The 20,691-nt window shown below is 41.0% G+C and overlaps 1 protein-coding gene across 1 annotated transcript in view; it reads right to left on the reverse strand.

Annotated features, from left to right (window-relative positions):
• Positions 1-20,691, reverse strand: part of PDSS2 (decaprenyl diphosphate synthase subunit 2) — a 303,979-nt gene that overhangs the window by 140,741 nt on the left and 142,547 nt on the right. The window contains exon 3 of the mRNA XM_006156956.2: positions 392-590. Within this exon, the coding sequence (XP_006157018.1) occupies positions 392-590 (199 nt within the window). The remainder of the gene's footprint in view (positions 1-391; positions 591-20,691) is intronic.

Below are 20,691 nucleotides of genomic sequence, written 5' to 3' on the forward strand. Positions count from 1 at the left end.
CTTCCGATGACTCAATATAAAACTTTAAACAAACAAAAAATCTGCAAGGAGATATGTCAAAATAGGAACTAAAGGTACTTATACCAGCTAGTGGGATTATAGGTAATATTTATTTATATCTTCTTTACTTTGCATATTTAACATGATCCTATAATTTACAAATAATTACATGCATGATTAGGAAAAAGCCCCAGAAATTAATTTCAAGACTCTTGACTAGCATGTCCCAGTTTCACCTGGTGTTGACACTGCCGTCGTCGTTTTCATCACCATTTGATTGAGCCTCTCTGGGCGGCAGCGGCAGTAGGGTACACAGACCTCTGAGGCTCCAGCAGCCAACCAAGAGCCGCCTGAAAGCCACCTGGGCGTAAGCAGACCCTACTGTTCTTACCTTGGTGTTCTGTAGCAGGGCGAGTCCATTGCAGGCATTTGCTAGAAGAAAGTCTCCGCTCAGGATAGCGATTTTATTTCCAAATTCCATGTCCTTCAGTGGTCCGTCAGAAGATTGCAATTCATTTAAATTTACTATCCCACGATGCACAAGGAGAGCAGTGTGGATAAGCTCTGTGATCTCTGCCAAGTTTCTTTGACTAAAACATAAAAGTAAGATTTGTCTGAGTGTCAAGAATGCCATTTTATCTCTAATGTCAGACTTTAGTTCTCAGTGATAAAAATTTTCATGAATTATTCCTTTTTTGGATTATTTCTTATTAATGTAGTTTTTTAAAAAGAATTATTTTATCGAACTTCATTATTTATTTAAATTTTATCAGAGAGGGAGGGAGAGAAAGAGAGAAGGGAGGGAGTGAGAAAGCAAGCTGCCAGGTCTGGGACTCAAACCATGGTCAGCTATGTGGGAGTCCACCACACCACCTGCCAGATCCTTAATGCGGTTTTTAACAGATGCCTCTCCATCAAGTTATTTGGGATTGATTAGCTGACTTGACACCTTTTCTGTATCACTCATACTCTCTACTCCAGAGGTCCTCAACCCTGGGCCGCAGACCAGTGCCATTCTGGCCTGCTGGGGTCCGGCCTACAGACCAGTACTGGTCTGCTGGACATAGAGCAGGGATGGATGGTGGGCAAGCAAGGTCTCATCGGTGTTTGCAGTCACTCCCCATTGCTCTTATTGCCTCCTGGGCTCCACTTCCTGTCTGATCAGCAGCAGTACTAGATTCTCAGGGGGCACAATCACACACAGTGTTGTGTGACTGTTTCATTCTATACTGCCATGTGGTAGTGGTGGAAATGAGGTGTACGGTGAATGTGGTGAGCTTGGGGCATGCCAGGACCAATCCCCAAACCCCCGACCCTCCCTTCCCATCTGTGACCAGCCTTCCCCAAGGCTGGTCCCTGGTGCCGGGAAGGTTGGGGACTGCAGGTTTACTCCATGAGTCGCTAGGCTACCCCAGAGAGAAGCTGGCCAGTGGAGGGCCATCCTCTACAGTTCCATTTAGACACTTTGCCTCAGTTTCCTTATAGTATGTAATAACACTTCAACTTAAATGGGAATATAATCTGTGTTAGACATTAGATGAAAGACTTTACACACACACACACACACACACACACACACACACACACACACACCCTTCTTTTAATCTGAAATACAGGACTATGGGATTTACAGAGATGAATAAAATGAGGTCTCGTCATTCAGGGACCCTGACCTTTCAGTTAGAACAAAGACACATACCTAGAGTAGCAAACAGGATAGAGGAAAGCCTTGGAGAAACTTATAGTACTATATTGATAGGATTTCAGGAGATATTCCATTTCTTTTCTATATTTTCTGTAAGTTTGTACCTTTTGTACAATGCTAAGTATTACTTTACATTCAGAAAAAAGTCAACAGGAATTATTAAAAATGTAATCTGTATTTCCATTCTGTAATAGGTATGAAGGATCAAAAGTTTGTTCAAGAATGGGATTTATCTGTTTATTTTCATGCAAAAAGTTTTGAAATCCATGCATAGCTTTTTCATAATACACATTTGCCATGAGCTTTTTTATTATTTTATTATTATTTTTTTTTTTAGAGAGGGATTTTTTTTCTACTACAGGGCACATGCACTTGCTTAAGAAACAGAGACCGAAAGTGAAAAATCACCCCCTAAAGGGTATGGCCACGCAGCAATCCCTTCTCCTCCATTCTCTTCTCAAGATTTTGGGCATGCACACACATGCACCCAGTGTGTTTTAAGCCACCAGGTCCAGGGTTTGAACCATGGTCAACTATGTGGGAGTTCAGCAACATAACCCTTAAGCCATCTGCTGATCCCTGCCATGAGAAAGCCCTTCCTATTATTAACCCCTTTCAAAAGAGAGAAAATTGCACACAAACGAAATGGCTTTCCCAAGGACACACAGTGATGCAGAGCTGGAAATCAGCTGGACTCTAACTGTACAAATGCCTACGTGGGAATCACGTCTCTTGGTTTCTATGCTCCTCTGTAATACCCTCCAGATTAACTCTGGGCTTGCTCACGTGACTTGCTTTGGCCTACAGGACATCAAAAGACAAAAACACTGGCTAAATTTGATAAGTGCTTCTACAGTTGACAAGCTTAAGGCAATCTCACAAGCTGTAAGACCCTAGGCGGAAGGGAGCCCTTCTCAATTCCCAGAATGGTAAAAATAACAATTGTTTCAAGTTACTAGATTCTAGAGTTGTTTGCTATGTAGCAGTAGATATCTGTTACATAAACTGATACATCTAGGAGTAGGGGAAGGTGCTGTGGCAACAAAAGTGTAAAATATGTGTCAGTGGCTTTAGGTCTGAACAGGGGTTGCTGGCAACAATGGCTGAAGAAACTGCAAACTCTAAATGGAAGCTGGAAAAGCAGTGAAGGCATTATTATTGGAGGATGGAGAAAGGACATATTGTGTCATAAGGTGCGAAACAACTGGAAAAACCATTGCCTGCAGTCACTTGAAAGATACAAAATATACCTAGCAAACTTAAGAACTGGGTAAAGAGGTTTCCAGGCAGAAGAATGAAAATGCCTATCGACTCCTTTTAACTGCATATAGGATAGAAGACAGAGGACTAAGGAGATAGTTGTTCAATTTGGAAGCTCGATTTAGAGGAATAACAACAACAACAAAAAAAACAAAGAGTGGCTAGACTGAAAATGAAACTGTTTCATATTTCTTGTAGCTCCACAAAAGATTTTCAAAGTAAGAAATGGTATTTGGAAAAAGATCAAAGATATGGATATGAGATACATTACCAAGACCTGAAAATTGAAGGTGGGTCCTAGTAGACCTCTCAGCTAGATAAAAAGGCTTATATGGGGCCACCTAGTGGTGGTTAAGGCAGATCCCACATGGCTGACTGCATGGTTCGAGTCCTGGATTCAGTGGCTTGAAAAACACCCTGGACATGTGTGCACGTCTACCCAACATTCTAAAGAGGAGAATGGAGAAAAAAGAATTGTGATGTGACCATCCCTCCCAGGGTGTACTTTTCCTCTCTCTCCCTGTTAAGTACAAGTGCTCTCTCGTAAAAATTAAGAAGAGAGAGAGGTGGGGTATCATAAACTTTAAGAGCATTGTCCCACAGCACCCTCACTGCTATGGTTTGAATGTTTCCCTCCCAAAATCATAAGCTGGAATTTAGTTGTATTGTGAAGATATTAAGAAAGAGACTTGATTTGATTATAGCGTTGAAAGTGATTAGGCATCAGGGTGGGGCCCATGACAGAGTCCTGGTAAATTTATAAGGAGAGGGAGGAAGACAAGAGACATGCTCTATGTACACCCCTCATATCCATGCCACACGGAACGCGTTCTTGACTGACTCTGAGTTATCATATGACTTTGTTGGCCAACAGGACATCAGCAAATGTGGGACAAATAATCTTGATAAGTATTTTTGCTTAGGGGCTTGCCTTCTTGGAAGACTGCCCTGAGATGGCATGTTGAGAAATCTGGGCTGGTCTCCTTGAGGATGAAAGAGGACATGGAGGGAGGCCCAGGCTCAGCTGTCCCAGCCAAGCCCAGCCTCTGGCTGATCCACTGGGCAGATGTTATATGAACTCTGGAGAAACGGGCAGAGGAACAGCCCAGCCAAACCACAGAATTATAAGAAATAAATTGGTTATTGTTCTAAGCAACTGAAGTTTGCAGTGCTTTCTTATACAACAGATAACTAATAGAGATTTCAAAACCCAATCTACTTTGGCTATTGAATAGATTAGGCTGCCTCCCAGATGTGCCAGTGGAGAGATTTTTAAAAGTTCCCTTAAAGAAGTTAAATTTGAGCTGGGCTTTGAAAGATAAAAAGAATTTCCATCACTGGGAAAAAAGGAATTAAGGACCCAAGAAAAAGGAAGGCCAAGAATCAAGGCTTAGAGGTGAGAGTAAAACCATGGTGAGAAGGTGAGGAGGTCAGTTTGGTCAGAGGATAGGGTCTATGTGGGTAAGTGAGGTCTAGGCTATAGCAGGTCAAAGGGTCTGTATTTTATTACACAGACAAGGTTTTGGAGAAGAAGAAATGAAATATATATATATATTCTTTTCTTTCTTTCTCCTGAAACAGCTTTTTTTTTTTTTTTTTTTTTTTTTTTTTAGAGGTTTTTGCTATAGGGCTCGTGCGCTCGCTGGAAAGGCAGAGAGACAGAAAGAGTGAAATCATCCACCCCCTGGGAAGGTGGCCATGCCTTAATCCCTTCTCCATTCTCCTCTTGGGATCTTGGGTATGTACACACATGAGCCTGGCGTGAGTTTAAGCTGCTCGGTCCAGGACTTGAACTGCCGTCGACAACATGGGAGTTCAGCAACATAGCCATTACACCATCTGCTGGTTCCTGAAATATATATTTTTTTCTTTCTTTTAAAATTTATTTAACTTTATTTATTTGAATTTGACCTGAGAGGGAATGATTGAGAGAGCGAGAGCGAGTGAGAGAGAGAGAAAAAATGAGAAACCAAGCCACTAGGTCCCGGATTGTGGTCCACCATGTGAGATTGTCCAGGACCCTTAACCACTGCTCCCTACACCCCAAAATATATTTTTAATGACTTCAGAATAAGTAGGTAGAAAGATGGAGGGGGATTATTTTTGTAATACTCTAAGGGAGGTAAAACAAAAGGGCTTGACCTAGGTTGGCAGCCTTATAAACAGAGAGGATTAAATACAAAATAATCAAATAATAAACACATAGACCTCTGAAAAAATATGATACTATTTTACACAAATAATAATCACATGAAGATACAATGAAATAAAATAAAAGAGTCAAACAACTTAGTATTGCCAAAAGGAAAATCACATTTCTAATTTATTTATTTTGTTAAAAAAATTAAAAGACTATGTAAAGATGATCCAGTGGACATATTGTAGTTGATTACAAACTGGGGGACTAGGACAGGAGATGAGCCAGTGAGTAAAACACCCTCTAGGAAAAGAAGAAATCCATGGTCTTGATTAATATCTCATCACAGCCCAGGAAAAAAATCACAGAGAATGGAGGCTTTTTTTTTTTTTTAAGAGGTTTTTGCTGTAGGGCACGTGCATTTGCCAGAAAGACAGAGAGAGACAGAAAGCGAGAGAAATCACCGCCCCCCGGGGGATGACCACACTGTAATCCCTTCTCCTCCATTCTCCTCTTGGGATCCTGGGCACACATGCACATGCGCCCGCTGTGAGTTTAAGTCACCGGGTCTGAGCCTCAAACCGCAGTCGACTACATAGGAGTCCAGTGACATGGCCATTACACCAACTGCTGGTCCCGAGAATGGAGGCTTTTAAAATTATTGAGAAGTTGGGGCTAGCAGGTGGCATAGTGGTCAAGGTACTAAATTCCCACATGGTCGACCATGGTTTGAGTCCTGGATCTGGTGGCTTGAAATTCATGCTGGGTGTGTGTATGTGCATGCTCAAAATCCTGAGAGGAGAATGGAGAAGGGATTGTGGCATGGCCATCTCCCCAGAGGGTGATTTCTCACTTTCTGTCTCTCTGGTATGCATATGCACCCAACAGCAAAAATCTCTAAAGACAAACAAACAAAACACACAAAAGAAAAGTACTGAAAAGTTAAGAAAAAACTTTTTTAAGAGAGATTTTTTGCTAATAGGGTGTGTGCAGTATAGACAGAGAGACAGAAAGTGACAAATCACTGCCCAGAGGGATGGCCACACCACAATCCCTTTTCCTTCATTCTCCTCTAGGGATTTTGGGCACACATGCACACACACCTGGCGTAAGCTTTAAGTCACCAGGTCTAAGACCTGAACCATGATCAACTAAGTGGGAGTCCAGTGGTATAACCATTACACCATCTGCTGGCCCCAAGAAAAAATATTTTTTAAAAGTAAAGCTAACAGGGGCCAGCAAGTGGCATGATGTTAAAGTGCTGGACTCTCACGTGGCCGATAATGGTTCAAGTCCTGGACCTGGTAGCTTGCTTTCTCACTTTCTCTCTCTCTCTCTGTTGAGCACATGTGCCCTATAGTAAATTTAAAAAACAACAAAAATAATAAATAAAATTAAATAAATAATTCTTAAAAATAGTAAAGCTAGCATTTAAAATTATCCTTTAAAAAGAGGACTAAAAGAAAGGAATAAAAATGAACTTAAATTAATTTTATTCTGGAAAGAGAACTTATGCACACATGAGAAAGAGAAAAACACTCTCAAGGGTGCCATAGTCACCTTTCTCCTAACCTCTAGTTCAGGATCTTGGGCACTTGTGCCTGGTGGGCATGAGGCTGACTGGGTCAGGGATCTGAACTCGTGGCTGGCCATGTGGCTTCTAGTACTGCCATTGAGTGCACCACTGACTGTGCCAGCATGCTGGGCCTACAGTGCATTTTATTGCTACCAACTAATGCTTTCTAGTCTGTAAGATGAATCACTGAAAAAAAAATGAATGCTGTCATGTTTCACAAAAGTCATACAATGCAATTATGGGAAAGTGTAAAACTAATACTCAAAAAGGGTTAATTTGAGGGGCCAGCAGTTGGCATAATGGCTATGTCGCTGGACTCCCATGTAGTCAACCACAGTTTGAGTCCTGGACCTGGTTGGTGGCTTAAACTCACGTCGGGGCGCATGTGCATGTGTGCCCAAGATCCTGAGAGGAGAATGGAGGAGAAGGGACTGCAGTGTGGCCACATACCCCCAGGAAGTGATTTTCTCACTTTCTGTCTATCTCTGTCTTTCTGGTGAGCACACATGCCCTATAGCAAAAACCTCTCAAAAAAAGAAAAAAAAAAAAAAAAAAAAGAACTACCCAGACTGGCAGTTAATCACTGAAGACACAAAGCTATGGCTGTTACTAGTATCTTCTTTAATAGAGGGGCTTAGACTAAGGAAGTGTCTGGTCATCTTTAAATCTGTTCTGCATTCCCATTAATACTGTGCTCTCAACTTCTCAGCTTTTATTATCAGACAAACAATTCTGGATTACATTATGCAAGAGCCCAATTCAGTGTACAGCAGGAAAGCAGTTGGGAAAATTTGCTTCTCATTACATAAATCCTCTTTTAGCTACCTAAGTCAATCTAGTAACCTCTCGATGTAGTGGATTTTTAAGATATCTGAAATAGAAGTCTTCCTGCCATTTCACGTGGGTGCATCCTAGTGCTCCTGCGTACGGCTTGTGCGACTCAGCATTAGCATTATGCACGCTAACACCTGATTGGAAAAGAGCCACAAATGAATACACTTATGTTAAGCAATCAGAGTAAGGAATTAATTACTACACAGAGAGAAACCCTGAGGACTGTCTGATGTGTGTGCAAGAATATTTACCAACTCATGTTCTTTAACATTGCCGTAATTCTCTATTAGACAAGTTCATCTGCTTTTGATCTGTCCATTTCCCTCCAACACATTTCTCCAAAATGTTTAGCGTCCTAAGCTTTAGAAATAAAGACAGCAGATTCTATCAGTGACCTATCTGTTCTTCCCCTTACTGCTGACATAGCTTTGATTATATTTGGAACAGCTATGACCTCGCTTAAGATGCTTACCTCTCCAGGATTCCCCTCAGCTAGATGTGATCATATGACAGTCTGGCCAATGAAATGTAAGTAGAAATCTAGCAGGTGGTTTCTGAGAATTACCGAGTTCCTGATATATGGGAAAAGGGTTAGACGGTGTGTACCTTTGACGTCTTGGGCTTGTCTCTTCCTCCTATCTGGAGTACGGCCAGTGCCTGGAGGCATGGTAGAGATGTAAGGGCCTGAAAGAGGGCCCCCATCTAAGGATGGCAGAGTAGGAAGAGGAGAAAAGCCAAGTCCCTAAAGACTTCTTTGCAGGCTGCACCAGCCCGTGTGTCCCGGGGTATGGATGCCTTACCTGAAGTAAACAAACACCGCAGTCTGTTAAGCCATTGTGTGAGTGCTGTTATATGCAAATTCCTGAGAGATACAGAGAATAAAAACTGGGCCACGAAAATGGTAAAGACATTTGACATTCTCATTTCTGGACTTCAGTTTTATTCACCTAGTAGTATCTCTTGAGAGATAGTTCTACATTATTTATAAGCAGAGAACCTCCTTGTTCTATGTACCATCTCCATAGAGTCCACTGTGTGGAGGAGCCAAATGACTTTTACTGCTATAGTGTGAGCAATTAATGTATTTTTATTTAAAGATGTTTTAAGAATCAGCTCATGTGTCATGTCTATAAAGTTTTTTTAATTTCTCCAGAGTCAACTCTTTTCTTCTGTGCTTGAAGCCTTTGCATATAGCGCAATCATAACTTATTGTAAGATGCTAGAATGATTTCTTTAGCCACTTGTCTCCTTGAGAACCCCCTTCCTTGCTACCCGGTACGTTATATCATCCTATATCCCAGACTGCCTGTATATGCTTGGTAAATGAACAGCTTTTTACTTAGCTATCAATTCTTTTAAAAAGGTTTTTGCCATAGGGCACATGTGCTCACCAGGGCTGCCAGAGAGAGAAATAAAGAGAAAGTGAGAAATCACCCCCAGGGGGATGGCTCCTTCACAATCTCTTCTCCATTCTCCTTTCAAGATTTTGGGCATGCACACACACATGCCTGGCATGATTTTTAAGTCGCCAAGTCTGGGACTTGAACTGTGGGAGAACAGTGCTTTGATCACCAGACCACCTGCTGGTCCTCTTGGTAACAATTTTATAAAGGCTATAGGGTATTGCTATCCTTCTTACCCTCAAAAGATAAGGAATGACAGAAACTAAAAAGTCAGGTTGGTAGAAATCATAATTAGAAGTGACCCCAGAGGTTGATTAGCCTCCAGTGAACCTCTTCTAGGAATGAGTAACTACCTCACAGGAGCCACATCTGTTGTTTTTCTTAAAATTATTCCTAATAACAACTTAAAATCTCTTCAAATATGTTACATTTAGGTTGGTCTTAAAACAATAGAAGGGTCACCTGTTTCACCACATAGGAAAGGGAGGTAAAAGACAATGCAGGGAACCAGCAGTTAGCGTAATGGCTATGTCGTTGGACTCCCATGCAGTCGATCGCGGTTTGCATCCCAGACCCGGTGGCTTAAAATTCACGCCGGGCGCATGTGTGTGCGTGCCCAAGATCCCGAGAGGAGAATGGAGGAGAAGGGATTGCGGCGTGACCATCCCCCCTGGGGGGTGATTTCTTGCTTTCTGTCTCTATATCTCTCTCTGTCAGTCTGGCGAGCGCACGTGCCCTATAGCAGAAACCTCTCAGAAAAAAAAAAAAAAAAAAAAGACATCGCAACCTTTTCTGTTTTCCCTCATTCCTCCTCCTCCTTTTGCCCCTTTCCTCTTTCTGAGAGGTTTGAAGAACAGGGGCTGCTCCATGGTGTCACAGTATTGTGTTGCTCAAGACAAGCCAGATCCCATGTGGGGACCATGGTTCGACTCTCCAAACCAGTCAGCCTGAAACATGCTGGGCACACAGATGGACGCCCAAGATCTGATGGGCTGGAGGGCTGGAGGGAGGAGAGCTCAGTGTGACCAGACCCTGTGGAGGGTCCTCATCCATTTCCATCCCCTTTTCCTCTCTGCTTTGCTCTCCCTATACATACACATACATGCTATCATGAATACAAACTTTGAAAATTTCAGAAGAGCAGAGGATAGTATTAGCATCATCTTCCCCTTAGAAATAACATTTAGGGATCAGCAGGTGGCATGGTGGTTAAGGCGCTGGACACTCCCACATGGCTGACCACGGTTCAAGTCCTGGACCTGTTAGGTTGCTTTCCCACTTCCCCTCTTTCTCTCTCTCTGACTGAATTAAAATAAATGAATGAATAAATTTTTTTAAAAAGGGAAAGATGACATGTTTATACTTTGTCTTTTCAGAAAAAGTTGATTTATTTCTTCTGAGAGAGAGAGAGGGAGAGCACCTCCAGGAGGGTCCCAGTGCCAGGTCCACTTCTAGTGTTTGGCTAGTTCTGGCTCACGGGCACACGTGTGTCCAATATGCTCAGGGAGGTCTCTGGGCTTGAACTGGGAACCTGTCTATGTTCTTCATGGCAAGTCATTTTTTTTTTTTTTTGGAGAGGTTTTCGCTATAGGGCACGTGTGCTCATCAGACAGACAGAGAGAGACATAGAGACAGAAAGCGAGAAATCACCCCCCAGGGGGGATGGTCACGCCGCAATCCCTTCTCCTCCATTCTCCTCTAGGGTTCTTGGGCACGCACACACACGCGCCCAGCATGAGTTTTAAGCCACCGGGTCCGGGACGTGAACCGCGGTCGGCTACGTGGGAGTCCAGCGACATAGCCATTACGCTAACTGCTGGTTCCCATGGAACGTCATTTTTTTAATGTTGCACCAGTATCTGCCCACTCCCCACAGGGTCTCATCACATTTCAATCCTCTTCCCCCAGGCCTCTGGCCAGGGTCATGGGCACTTGTGGGTGAGCATAGTGTTTCAGATCAATCCAGAAACCAATTCTGGGCATCTCATGTGGCTCCAGCATCCTGGCAGTGCCTTACTGCCTGTGTCACTGAGGCTGGGCCTTTTCCATTCATCTATCTTGATGACTCAGGATGGAACTTTGATTTGGGGCTTTGGCATGATTACAACATTCAAAATTAATGTTATTTCATTCTTGAATTTGGATATAAGAATTCTAATTTTAAATAGAAAATCTTAAACCATTAAAAGCAAAATGCCAAGAAAAGGATGCTCATGCCTAACTTCTAGCTCCTACCACATACACTGAGCAATTGCCGACAGTGCTGGGGCTCTGTGTCTCTTAGGAAAGCACACTCAACACGTTAAGTTAGAGTATATGAAATGGAAGCAGAAAATAAAATGTTTTTATACATTGTCTCATTTCAAAAAGAATAGACACTGGAGACTAAGTTAGAGACTTGAAAAGGTCATCAAAACACAAGGTTGGGAAGTTGGAAAAACAAACAAGACAGACAAGAATCCTTCAGCAGTATTTCATAAAAACTTTTAAAACAAATTACCTTATATCCAGGGCTGTCACTTAGAACTACTGGTAATTTTGCAGAAATACAATTTTAAAGTAGTCACAGCTACCCAAAGGCTGGTGTTATTTCTCCCTTTTTGATTTATTTCCAAAAAAGAAAACTTAGTATTGATGTGCTCTGCAATGAATTCCCTTCATACCTGCCAACCAACCTACAAAGAGGTGAGCTGTTTGTGGTAGTGACGGTTATACTTGAAAGAGCGAGGGATGCTAAGCTCAGCAAGGAGTCACCATATTTATCACTAGAAATTAGTCAACCTACAAGAAATGTGTTACACTGTCTCTTTATGCATGGACATAACAAAGTTCTGCGCAGCAACCAAGGAACACACCTATGAAACTATTTTAATAAAGCATAACCAAGCCAGGTAACTGACTGTATTTAAGAACATTGAAAAAGTCCATTATTTTGAATAACTTAGACATAAACTTGACACTGTCAACACCTAACTATCCTGCAAGTTAATTAGATGCTTATTATGAGGAAGGGGAGGGGTAGCTAACCAATAGAATCTGGCTTCTGGAAACACTGAAGCTAGGTTGTTTTCTGCCAGAGAAGCAGACGGAAAGCCTAGGTAGGTGTCCTTACCTAGGTCTCAAAAAGTACTTTGGGTTAGGGTATCACAAAAGGGGTTAAAAATACTTGAGACTACCAAAAAAGCCTAACAAGACATCTGGGTGCTAGGCTGTCACCGTCAGGGCAGCCCTCGGAGGAAATGCCCATATCAATCCGGTTTATCAGATGGACAGCTGATCAACATTAAACAGACTTGCTCTGGGCAGACTGAGCTGAGCTCCTGACATGAATTACAATGAGAGCCCTCTGCACTCTACCACTGAGCTCTGCCATTTTTTACTGTTGCAGTTCCCTGGACATATGGGAATCCCTAGTGATGAGCACATAAAGCTGCCTCTAACTCAAGTGACGGCTCATTTCCCCCGGCTGAAGGTAGACATTAATATCCCGAGGAGATCAGACCCGCCTCCCTGACCCCCATCTACCGAAGCAAAACGAATGTCCTATTTCTTCATTTAATAAGCTTTTAATGAAGAAAAGCAAACCCCTCTCTCTGACTGCAGCACAGTTTTACATGAAAAGGTTACACAAATACATCAGATTCCGTGTCAAAGTTTTCCACAATATCTGTCCCCCTCCCTACTGGAGAATAGATCCTGTCACTTGCTCTCCCAGAGTGCTCGTTCTTCCTGCCGTGGTACCAGAGTTCAGTTCTCTGCTCTGATAATTACGAGTCGTCTCCACGGTATGGCAGGTGGAGGATTAAAGAACTGATTACAGAGTACACTGGTGTTTCCATTTTCATTACAAACCACTGTCTTTGAGGCTTTGTCATTTAGCTATGAAAACTGCTTCAGGCACAACCAGCCTGGAAGAAATGACAGTCCAGTGACAACCCAGAGAGTATACCAAAGAACGCTGCGAAGCTAAATTAGAATACGAGAAAGTGAACAATGTTTGGTGAATCGGAGTTAGCAGACATACCTTGGTTTTAGAAGGGACAGAAGGAAGGATGTGTGATAGCTAATGACACAACAGCAGATTTTTACCTGTAAATATTAGAGATTGGTTAAAAACGGAGGGGGTGGTCTTGAATCATTACTGAAGTTTGGAGCTGGCTCAGTGTCTCTTGCCAGGGCTCTACGAGTTCTGAATTGCTTCATGAGAGGTTGTGGTTTGAGTTTCTCTCCTTTAGGAAGGAAGTAGGAGTGAGGAGGAAGGGGAAGGCTGCATGTTAAATGGGGCACAGCAAGCACTGCAGGAGGGAAATGTCTTTCTGCAAAGACCTCTCCAACCGAATGAGAGGCAGTGATGGACTGAACAGTGAACCTGGGCAGACTTCATTTAGACCATGAAATGTGTCGGAGGCAGGGAATGTAAAGATAAAGAGGGAATAAAGGGACAAAGATGTGTTTCCTATTAAAAAAAAAGGTGTCGGGGCTTAAGCTATACAGTGATACGCTTTCAAGTGGATTGCTTATACTGCTTGCTACCTAATAAACTTGAGTACCTATAAACTTGAGTACCTAGAGACACCAAGAATAATTCCTAAATGTCCCCACAAATATTTCGCCAGGTCTTTTTTCCGGATAAAACCAGAGTGAGTCTTCAGCATGTTTAAACCATCAAGGACAGAATACACGCACAGGTACTCAGTGCACAGGTTCAAGTACAATTAGGAACGCACTGTCCCATGTCCAAGATAACACGGTTTTTATACAGTATCTCATTTAATCCTCACCGGAATAGTTAGTTTTATTTTATAGATAAGGAAATTGAAGCTCAGATGAGTTCATCGATTTGCCTGGGGTCTTATAACAAGTAAGCATTGGAGCTAGATTGATTAAAAGACTTTTTGCAAAGGTAAAATACAATTCATCTGCTATCTATCAAGTCCTACTGATTTCCTAAGGAAAGAATTTTCTTTATGTAACAGAATAACTGTGGTAGCATCTACGGTCTGTCACTAGGCACAGGGGCTCTGCTCTTAACCTCTGTAGTACTAGGACTTTTTGCCAAAAGTCTGGTGAGGTCTAGGAGCTCTACATAAAACAAGATTACAACAGAGGCCAATTACATGGAAAATAAAGACATAATTATTTTTCAATCCAAGTTCACAGACCTCCTTAATTCAATCCATAGATTTCCTTGAGGATTCCAACTTAACCTTTGTGAGGAAAGTGGAGGGAATGTGGGAATGACAGATAATGCCGTGTGGGCCGAGGACTTTATAAAGACCATTTGATTCACTATCTGCCACAACCTGATTAAGGAGGAATCATTAAGATTTTATATGACTTTGGGCTTAGAGAGATCAAGTTATTTGCCTACTGTCCCTGAGAGTTACCAGCAGAGTCAGTTTGACCTGTGAACTCACGCTCCTGTTTCACCAAATTGTCAGCTAACTGGTGAGACAGGAAGAATGAGAAGGGGATTGTTCTCTCTCTATAGCAATATCTGGTCTTTGATTCCCTGACCCTATAAAAAGCCAGAAGGAAGGGAGTGACACTAGAACGATTTAGACAAGTGGAACAACCAAAGGTGTGTGATAGATTCTGTGTCTTTTTTGGCAAATAGTCTGCTATCCATCCCTGCCTCTATCATCGCACAAGAGGACTGTGTATCTCCATCCTGTTAAACTCAAGTAGGAGCATGTGAATTGTTTTTCCCAATGAGATGTGAGTGAAAAATGTCACTTCTAAGCAGAAGCTTTAAGAGATGATTCACTGTTCACCTAGCCTCTTTTCTAACATGAGACCAGCATGTTCCAAATGCAGGCTGCCCCATCAGCCTTGGTGTTGGAGTAAAGCTAACATGGATATGTCATATGAATAAGTAGACTTCTATTTCCTAAGCCATTGAGGTTTTAAAAAAATATTTTATTTATTTAATTTTGTAATTATTTCTGACTTGAACAGAGAAATAAAGAAAGGAAAGTGAGAAAGCAAGCCACCAGGTCCAGGACTCAAACCACAGTTGGCCTCATTTGGGAGTCTAGCACCTTAACTACCATGCCTCCTGCTGGCCCCTAAGCCATTGACATTTTAGGGTCATATGTCACTACAGTTAACCTTGCCTATCCCATCATGTGAACAATCCCATCATGGGAGCAGTCCTAAGACTTTCTTTTGTCTAGAATGAGTGATTGTGTACTATGTATGCCAGAGCTGGCACTGGGTACTAAGAAAATAAAACATGCAAACAGTGCCTTTCAAGTACAAATGTTAAAGGAGTTCAAAATGGAACAATTAGTGGAGTTGTAAGAGAGCTGTAAATTCCAAGGAAAATTCTTTCTTCCAGAAGTACTTTACCGCACCATTCACAAAGGATCACCCAGAGAGTGAAAAAACTGCAAGGACCTAGACCTGGGAAGGAAACTAACAACATCAGATGGGGCACTGCAGCAAGGCTCCTTGATAGGCACAAAGGCAAAACAGGACTTCTGGTACTAACTAGTGATGACAGGGATTAGGGGCATCTGAAAGATCAGTTTCCTAGAAAGAGTTCCCAAAGAAACTGCATCAGTTTCAGATTTAATGTCTATGCCTTAAGTGTCTATTAACTGCTTTTTTTTTTTTTAAAGAGAGATTTTTGCTATAGGGTGTTTGCCCTCACCAGAGAGAGACAGAGAGACAGAAAGTGAGAAATCACTCCCTGGGGGAGGCGGGGGGTCGTCACACCGTAATCCGTTCTCCTCCTTTTACCTCTCAGGATTTTGGGCACACACACACATGTGCCCGGTGTGAGTTTAAGCTGCTAGGTCGGGAACTCCAACTATGGTCTACTATGTGGGAGTCCAGTGATGTAACCACTACACCATTTGCTGGTCCCACCATTAATTGCTTTTTAAAAAGTGCTTGTAAGGTACATATACAATATGCATCCTTTCTTATAAATAGATGTTCCCAGAAATGTTAGGAAAGCATAATATGAAACAATACTTCTGGAGGTAGGAAGTTTAAGACTCATAAGAGGCAGAAGTTGAGATGAAAACTACACTGAAAATGCATTAAAAAAATCAAATTGTAACTGAAATTGGTATGATATGAAAGAAGATATGCACAGATATGATAAAATATGAAAAGAAAAATTGAGATAGCACATTTGCTTATTATTCCAAAACGAATTATAAATTATGTGGAACCTCTATTGAGAAGAAACAACGAAGAGTGAGAAACAGGCAAAGAATGAAAAGAAACACCCAAACACACATATACACACACACATACATAAATGTATACAGGTGTATGTGTGTAAACACAGGTGTCCATATATGCACACGTATATACAAGCATATATACACACACACATACATACATAAATGTATGCAGGTGCATGTGCTTGTATATACGTGTGCATATATGGGCACCTGTGTTTACATATATATACACACACACACATACATACACACACACACACGGATACACAGTTAGTAAGGTTTTGGTAAAAGAGCTTGAAATCTGTAAGACCCAAATCTTCTCTCATCTAAAAGATGAGAAGCCAAGCTCCCATATAATTTGAATTGCAGTAAAAAAAAAGAAGAGGTGGGACTCTTGCATGGCAAATAAAGCAACAATTCAAATAAAGGATGAGGGAAAAAACCCTCTTAGAACTGCTTTTCAGTTTTCAAAATTTGAGTTGTGTCTTTTTTTTTTTAAATTCTAGATAAACATTATCACATTTACAGCAAAAAGCCACACTGGCTTTCATACCCAGCCCAGGCACCTCACTATTTTTATCTTTTAAGGTTTTAAGGATACTAAAGGTTAAAAAAAAAAAGACACTAATTTCTAGTATATAAATGTATGCATGCACATATAAACACACACATATACATATGTATACATGTATATTTAAAAAAATTTTTTTGCCTTAGGGTGCATGCACTTGCTGGAATGAGAGAGAGAGAGGGAGAGAGAGAGAGAGAGAATGAGTGAGAGAGAGAGAGAGAGGCAGACACAGTGAGAGATGAAGTGAGAAATCACCACCCGGGGAGGATGACCATGCCATAAACCTTTCTTCTCCATTCTCTTCCTGGAATTTGGGCATGCATGCACATGCACCTGGCAAGATTTTAAAGCCACTGGATCTGGTACTCGAACTGTAGTTGGCCATGTGAGAGTCCAGCAGTGTAACCATAACACCATCTGTTGGTCCCCATGTATATTTTTTACAGCAAGTTGAGATTGGCATGGGCATATCATTATCTTTTAATCCTTCAACAGTAAATTATTGATAATTAATATCCACAGAGGGGAAAATGTCAGGTAGTCTTCATAGAAAATATTACCCAGGAGAAGGAAAGACATTCAATTTGAAAATTAAATGGAGGGAAAAATTATAATCTAATAATATTTCCAAATATCTTTAAACAATCAGATCCTACAAAATCTTGTTACCATACATGAGATCAATTTCAAACTAAAGATCTGGCTATAAAAATTGTGAACAGTGTTACAGAAGGCTATTTTTCTTTCTTTTATTTATTTTTAAAAAAACTATCAAGATATAACCCACACACCATACATTTCACTCATTTTAAAAGACACAAGTTAATAAACTTTTGTATATTTAAATAATTGTGCAACCATCACTAATTGTAATTTTAGAATATTTTTATTACCCTGTAGTCTGGTGGTTAAGGATGCCAAATACCACATGGCTGACAGTGATAATCTCGGCCCTGGTGGCATGATAAACACACCAGGCACATGTGTATGAGCACCCCCAAAATCCCTGCAGGATGGAGACCATGGAGGAGAGAGATTGGGGGGAGATCACGTCCTAATGCTAGATGTATTCTCCCTTTCTCTCTCTCTCTGGTGTGCATACACTTTCTCTAGCAATTTAAAAACAAAAACAAAACAACAAACCTCAAGCCCATGTAGAGTCACACTCCCCATTTAGGTTATTTCTCTTGCCTTTCATATCAGTTTTTCAAGATTTTGCATTTTTTATTTTAAGATTTTTGCCATAGGGCACATGTGCTTGCTGGAGAGAGACAGAGAGAAGATAAGTGAGAAATCACCCCTCCTCCTCACCAGTGGGGGATTGGCCATGTTGAAATTCCTTCTCCATTATCTTCTCAGGATTTTGGGCATGCATGCACACAACCCCACTGCGATTTTTCACACCACTGGGTCTGGGTCTCAAATTGTGATCAGCCATGTGGGAATCAGTATCTTAACCACCACACCATCTGTTGGCCCTGTGTTTGGAATTTTTAATAAATTATAAATGGCAACATCATAAGATGGAAATATCAACATACATTTACTGAAAAAAAATACTATGATCTTTGATAAGTAGTAAAATGTCTACACAATATACGTATTCTCCAAAGCTAAATATAAACAAGAGGGCGGGCCCTGTGGCCTAGTGGTAGAGTCAGATCTCACATAGACAACTGTGGTTTGAATCCAGGCTCTGATAGCTTGAGAAACAAGTCAGGTGTGTGTGTATGCATGCCCCACATTCCAAAAGGATGGAGATATGGAATAGAAGGGATTGTGGCATGACCATATCCTATTGGGGGGAGGCGGGGGGGAGCCTGCTCCCTCCCCCCGACCACCCCAAGAGTGCATGCACCCTCTGACAAAAAAGCAAACAAAACAAAACAAAAACTTCAAATACAAATGAGACCTATTAGGTGTTTGAAATTAGTTTTTTCAAAGCTCATTTATTTATTTCCATTGATAGGGGAGGAGCCCCACTGACAGGGTCTTCACACCAAGATCCTCTCCTGCAGACAACTAGGATTATAGGTGCATCCAAGGTCGTTTCAGTAGACCCAGGATACAAACCTGGATTCTTCCTATATGGCCTTTAACAGGCAGTCCCAGTCGCCTCCACCACTATGGCAGGACCAGAAAGTAAGGTTTGTGTTTTATGTACAAACTAGGATTTTTTTGGAGGGGGAGGGGAGAGATTTTTGCTATAGGGCATGTGCGCTTGCCAGAAAGAGTGAGACAGAGAGACAGAAAGTGAGAAATCACCCCCCAGGGGGGGATGGCCATGCCACAATCCCTTCTCCTCCATTCTCCTCTCGGGATCTTGGGCATACACGCACACGTGCCCAGCGTGAGTTTAAGCCACCGGGTTCGGGACTCGAACCACGGTCGACTACATGGGAGTCCAGTGACATAGCCATTATGCCAATTGCTGGTCCCCAAACTATGATATTTCAAAACATGCGTGTAGAAAGAGTTCTCAGCACTTTCTGTATTCATTTACAACTCTCAAGCAAATGACTTGGAAAGGCAAATGCATGCACTTTGTTTACTTACAGAAAATAAACCTGATTACTTTATAACCACACCGCATACACCAGGCAGTCCTAGTTCTTTCTTTATGGTGTTTTTTGCTAGGTCCACAGAAATGACAGTAATGTTCAAAAGACTGCCACAGCCTTGCAAGAAAAGGGGAAATACATACACATAAAGTAACAAAAAAGTCTGTGACTCATAATTCATATGCAACGAATTCTTCTCCATTCATTCTTTTAAATTGTATCACTTTACTTAATTCCAGTATGAACTTGAAATGTATTCACTGGGATGAACATCGTGATTGCTTATTTCAAGTGAAACATGTGTTCCATCTAAATTCCTTTATCATAGAAAAGTGGTGCAGGAAGATCAAAAGGTGAAATTAAAATTCACCTTTTAAAAACATCACAGCTATTGTGGTCTACTTAAAAAATATATTAAGTCAGAGAAGAACATACTCTTACTGTAAAGAAATCAAATATGAAAGTAGATAAAGCTGTTTGCTATGATAGCCACTAATCATGAGTAGTTACTAAGCCCTTAAAACACTGTAGCTGAATTCAGATGTGCTCTAAATGTAAGAGAATAAGTATGAAGAAGCAAAAGGGAATTAAAAAAACCTTAATAAGTGCTTTACATTGATTATATGTTGAAATAATAATATTGAGTCTAAATAAAATAATAAAGTTAATTTTACTAGTTTTCTTTCAGATTCTGTGGTAGCAAATTTAAAATTTTATTTCTTTGGACAGAGATATAGTATCTCCTCTGGGGTCCTACTCGGTTCATCATTCTCTATCCTACTTTTTTCCTCACAAGTTTTCTCTCATGGTTTAGCATATTTTATTTCCGGCTATTGCTATGTTTTAAACATATGTTTATAAACATATAGCAAATGCTGTGCATTTATAAACACTGAGCAAATGCTATACATTTCCCTAAAAAATGTGTTCATACTATACATATGGTACTGTAACTTGCTTTATTCACTGAATATTTGAAGATTTTTTTCTGTCACTACATATGGAGCTAATTATTTTTTGAAAGAATTATTTTATTTATTCATTATTATTATTTTGACCAGAGAAAGATGGAGAGAGAGAGAGACAGAAGGAAAGAAAGAAAGAAAGAAAGTCACCAGGTCTGGGACTCAAACCGTGGTCTCCATGTGGAAGTACAATGCCTTAACCACCACACCACCTGCTGGCCCCGTAGCTAATTCTTTTTAATGATGGCTTTTTATCCATACTATGGATAGACCACAGTGTTCTTGAGGCCCTATTAATAACTATTGAAGTCACTTCCTATTTTCTATTGGTATAAATGATGCTGCAGTAAACACCTTCATATACCTATATGCATATGCAGATGTATTTCTGCGGGACATATGCTTTGTCTTAGTCCATTACTGGCATTGCTTACAGAAATACCTGAGACTGGGTGATTCATTTAAAAAAAAGTGGAGGGA

This window comes from Tupaia chinensis, unplaced genomic scaffold (genome assembly GCF_000334495.1).
Source record: "Tupaia chinensis unplaced genomic scaffold, TupChi_1.0 Scaffold000527_1, whole genome shotgun sequence".
In the NCBI taxonomy this organism is placed as follows: domain Eukaryota; kingdom Metazoa; phylum Chordata; class Mammalia; order Scandentia; family Tupaiidae; genus Tupaia; species Tupaia belangeri.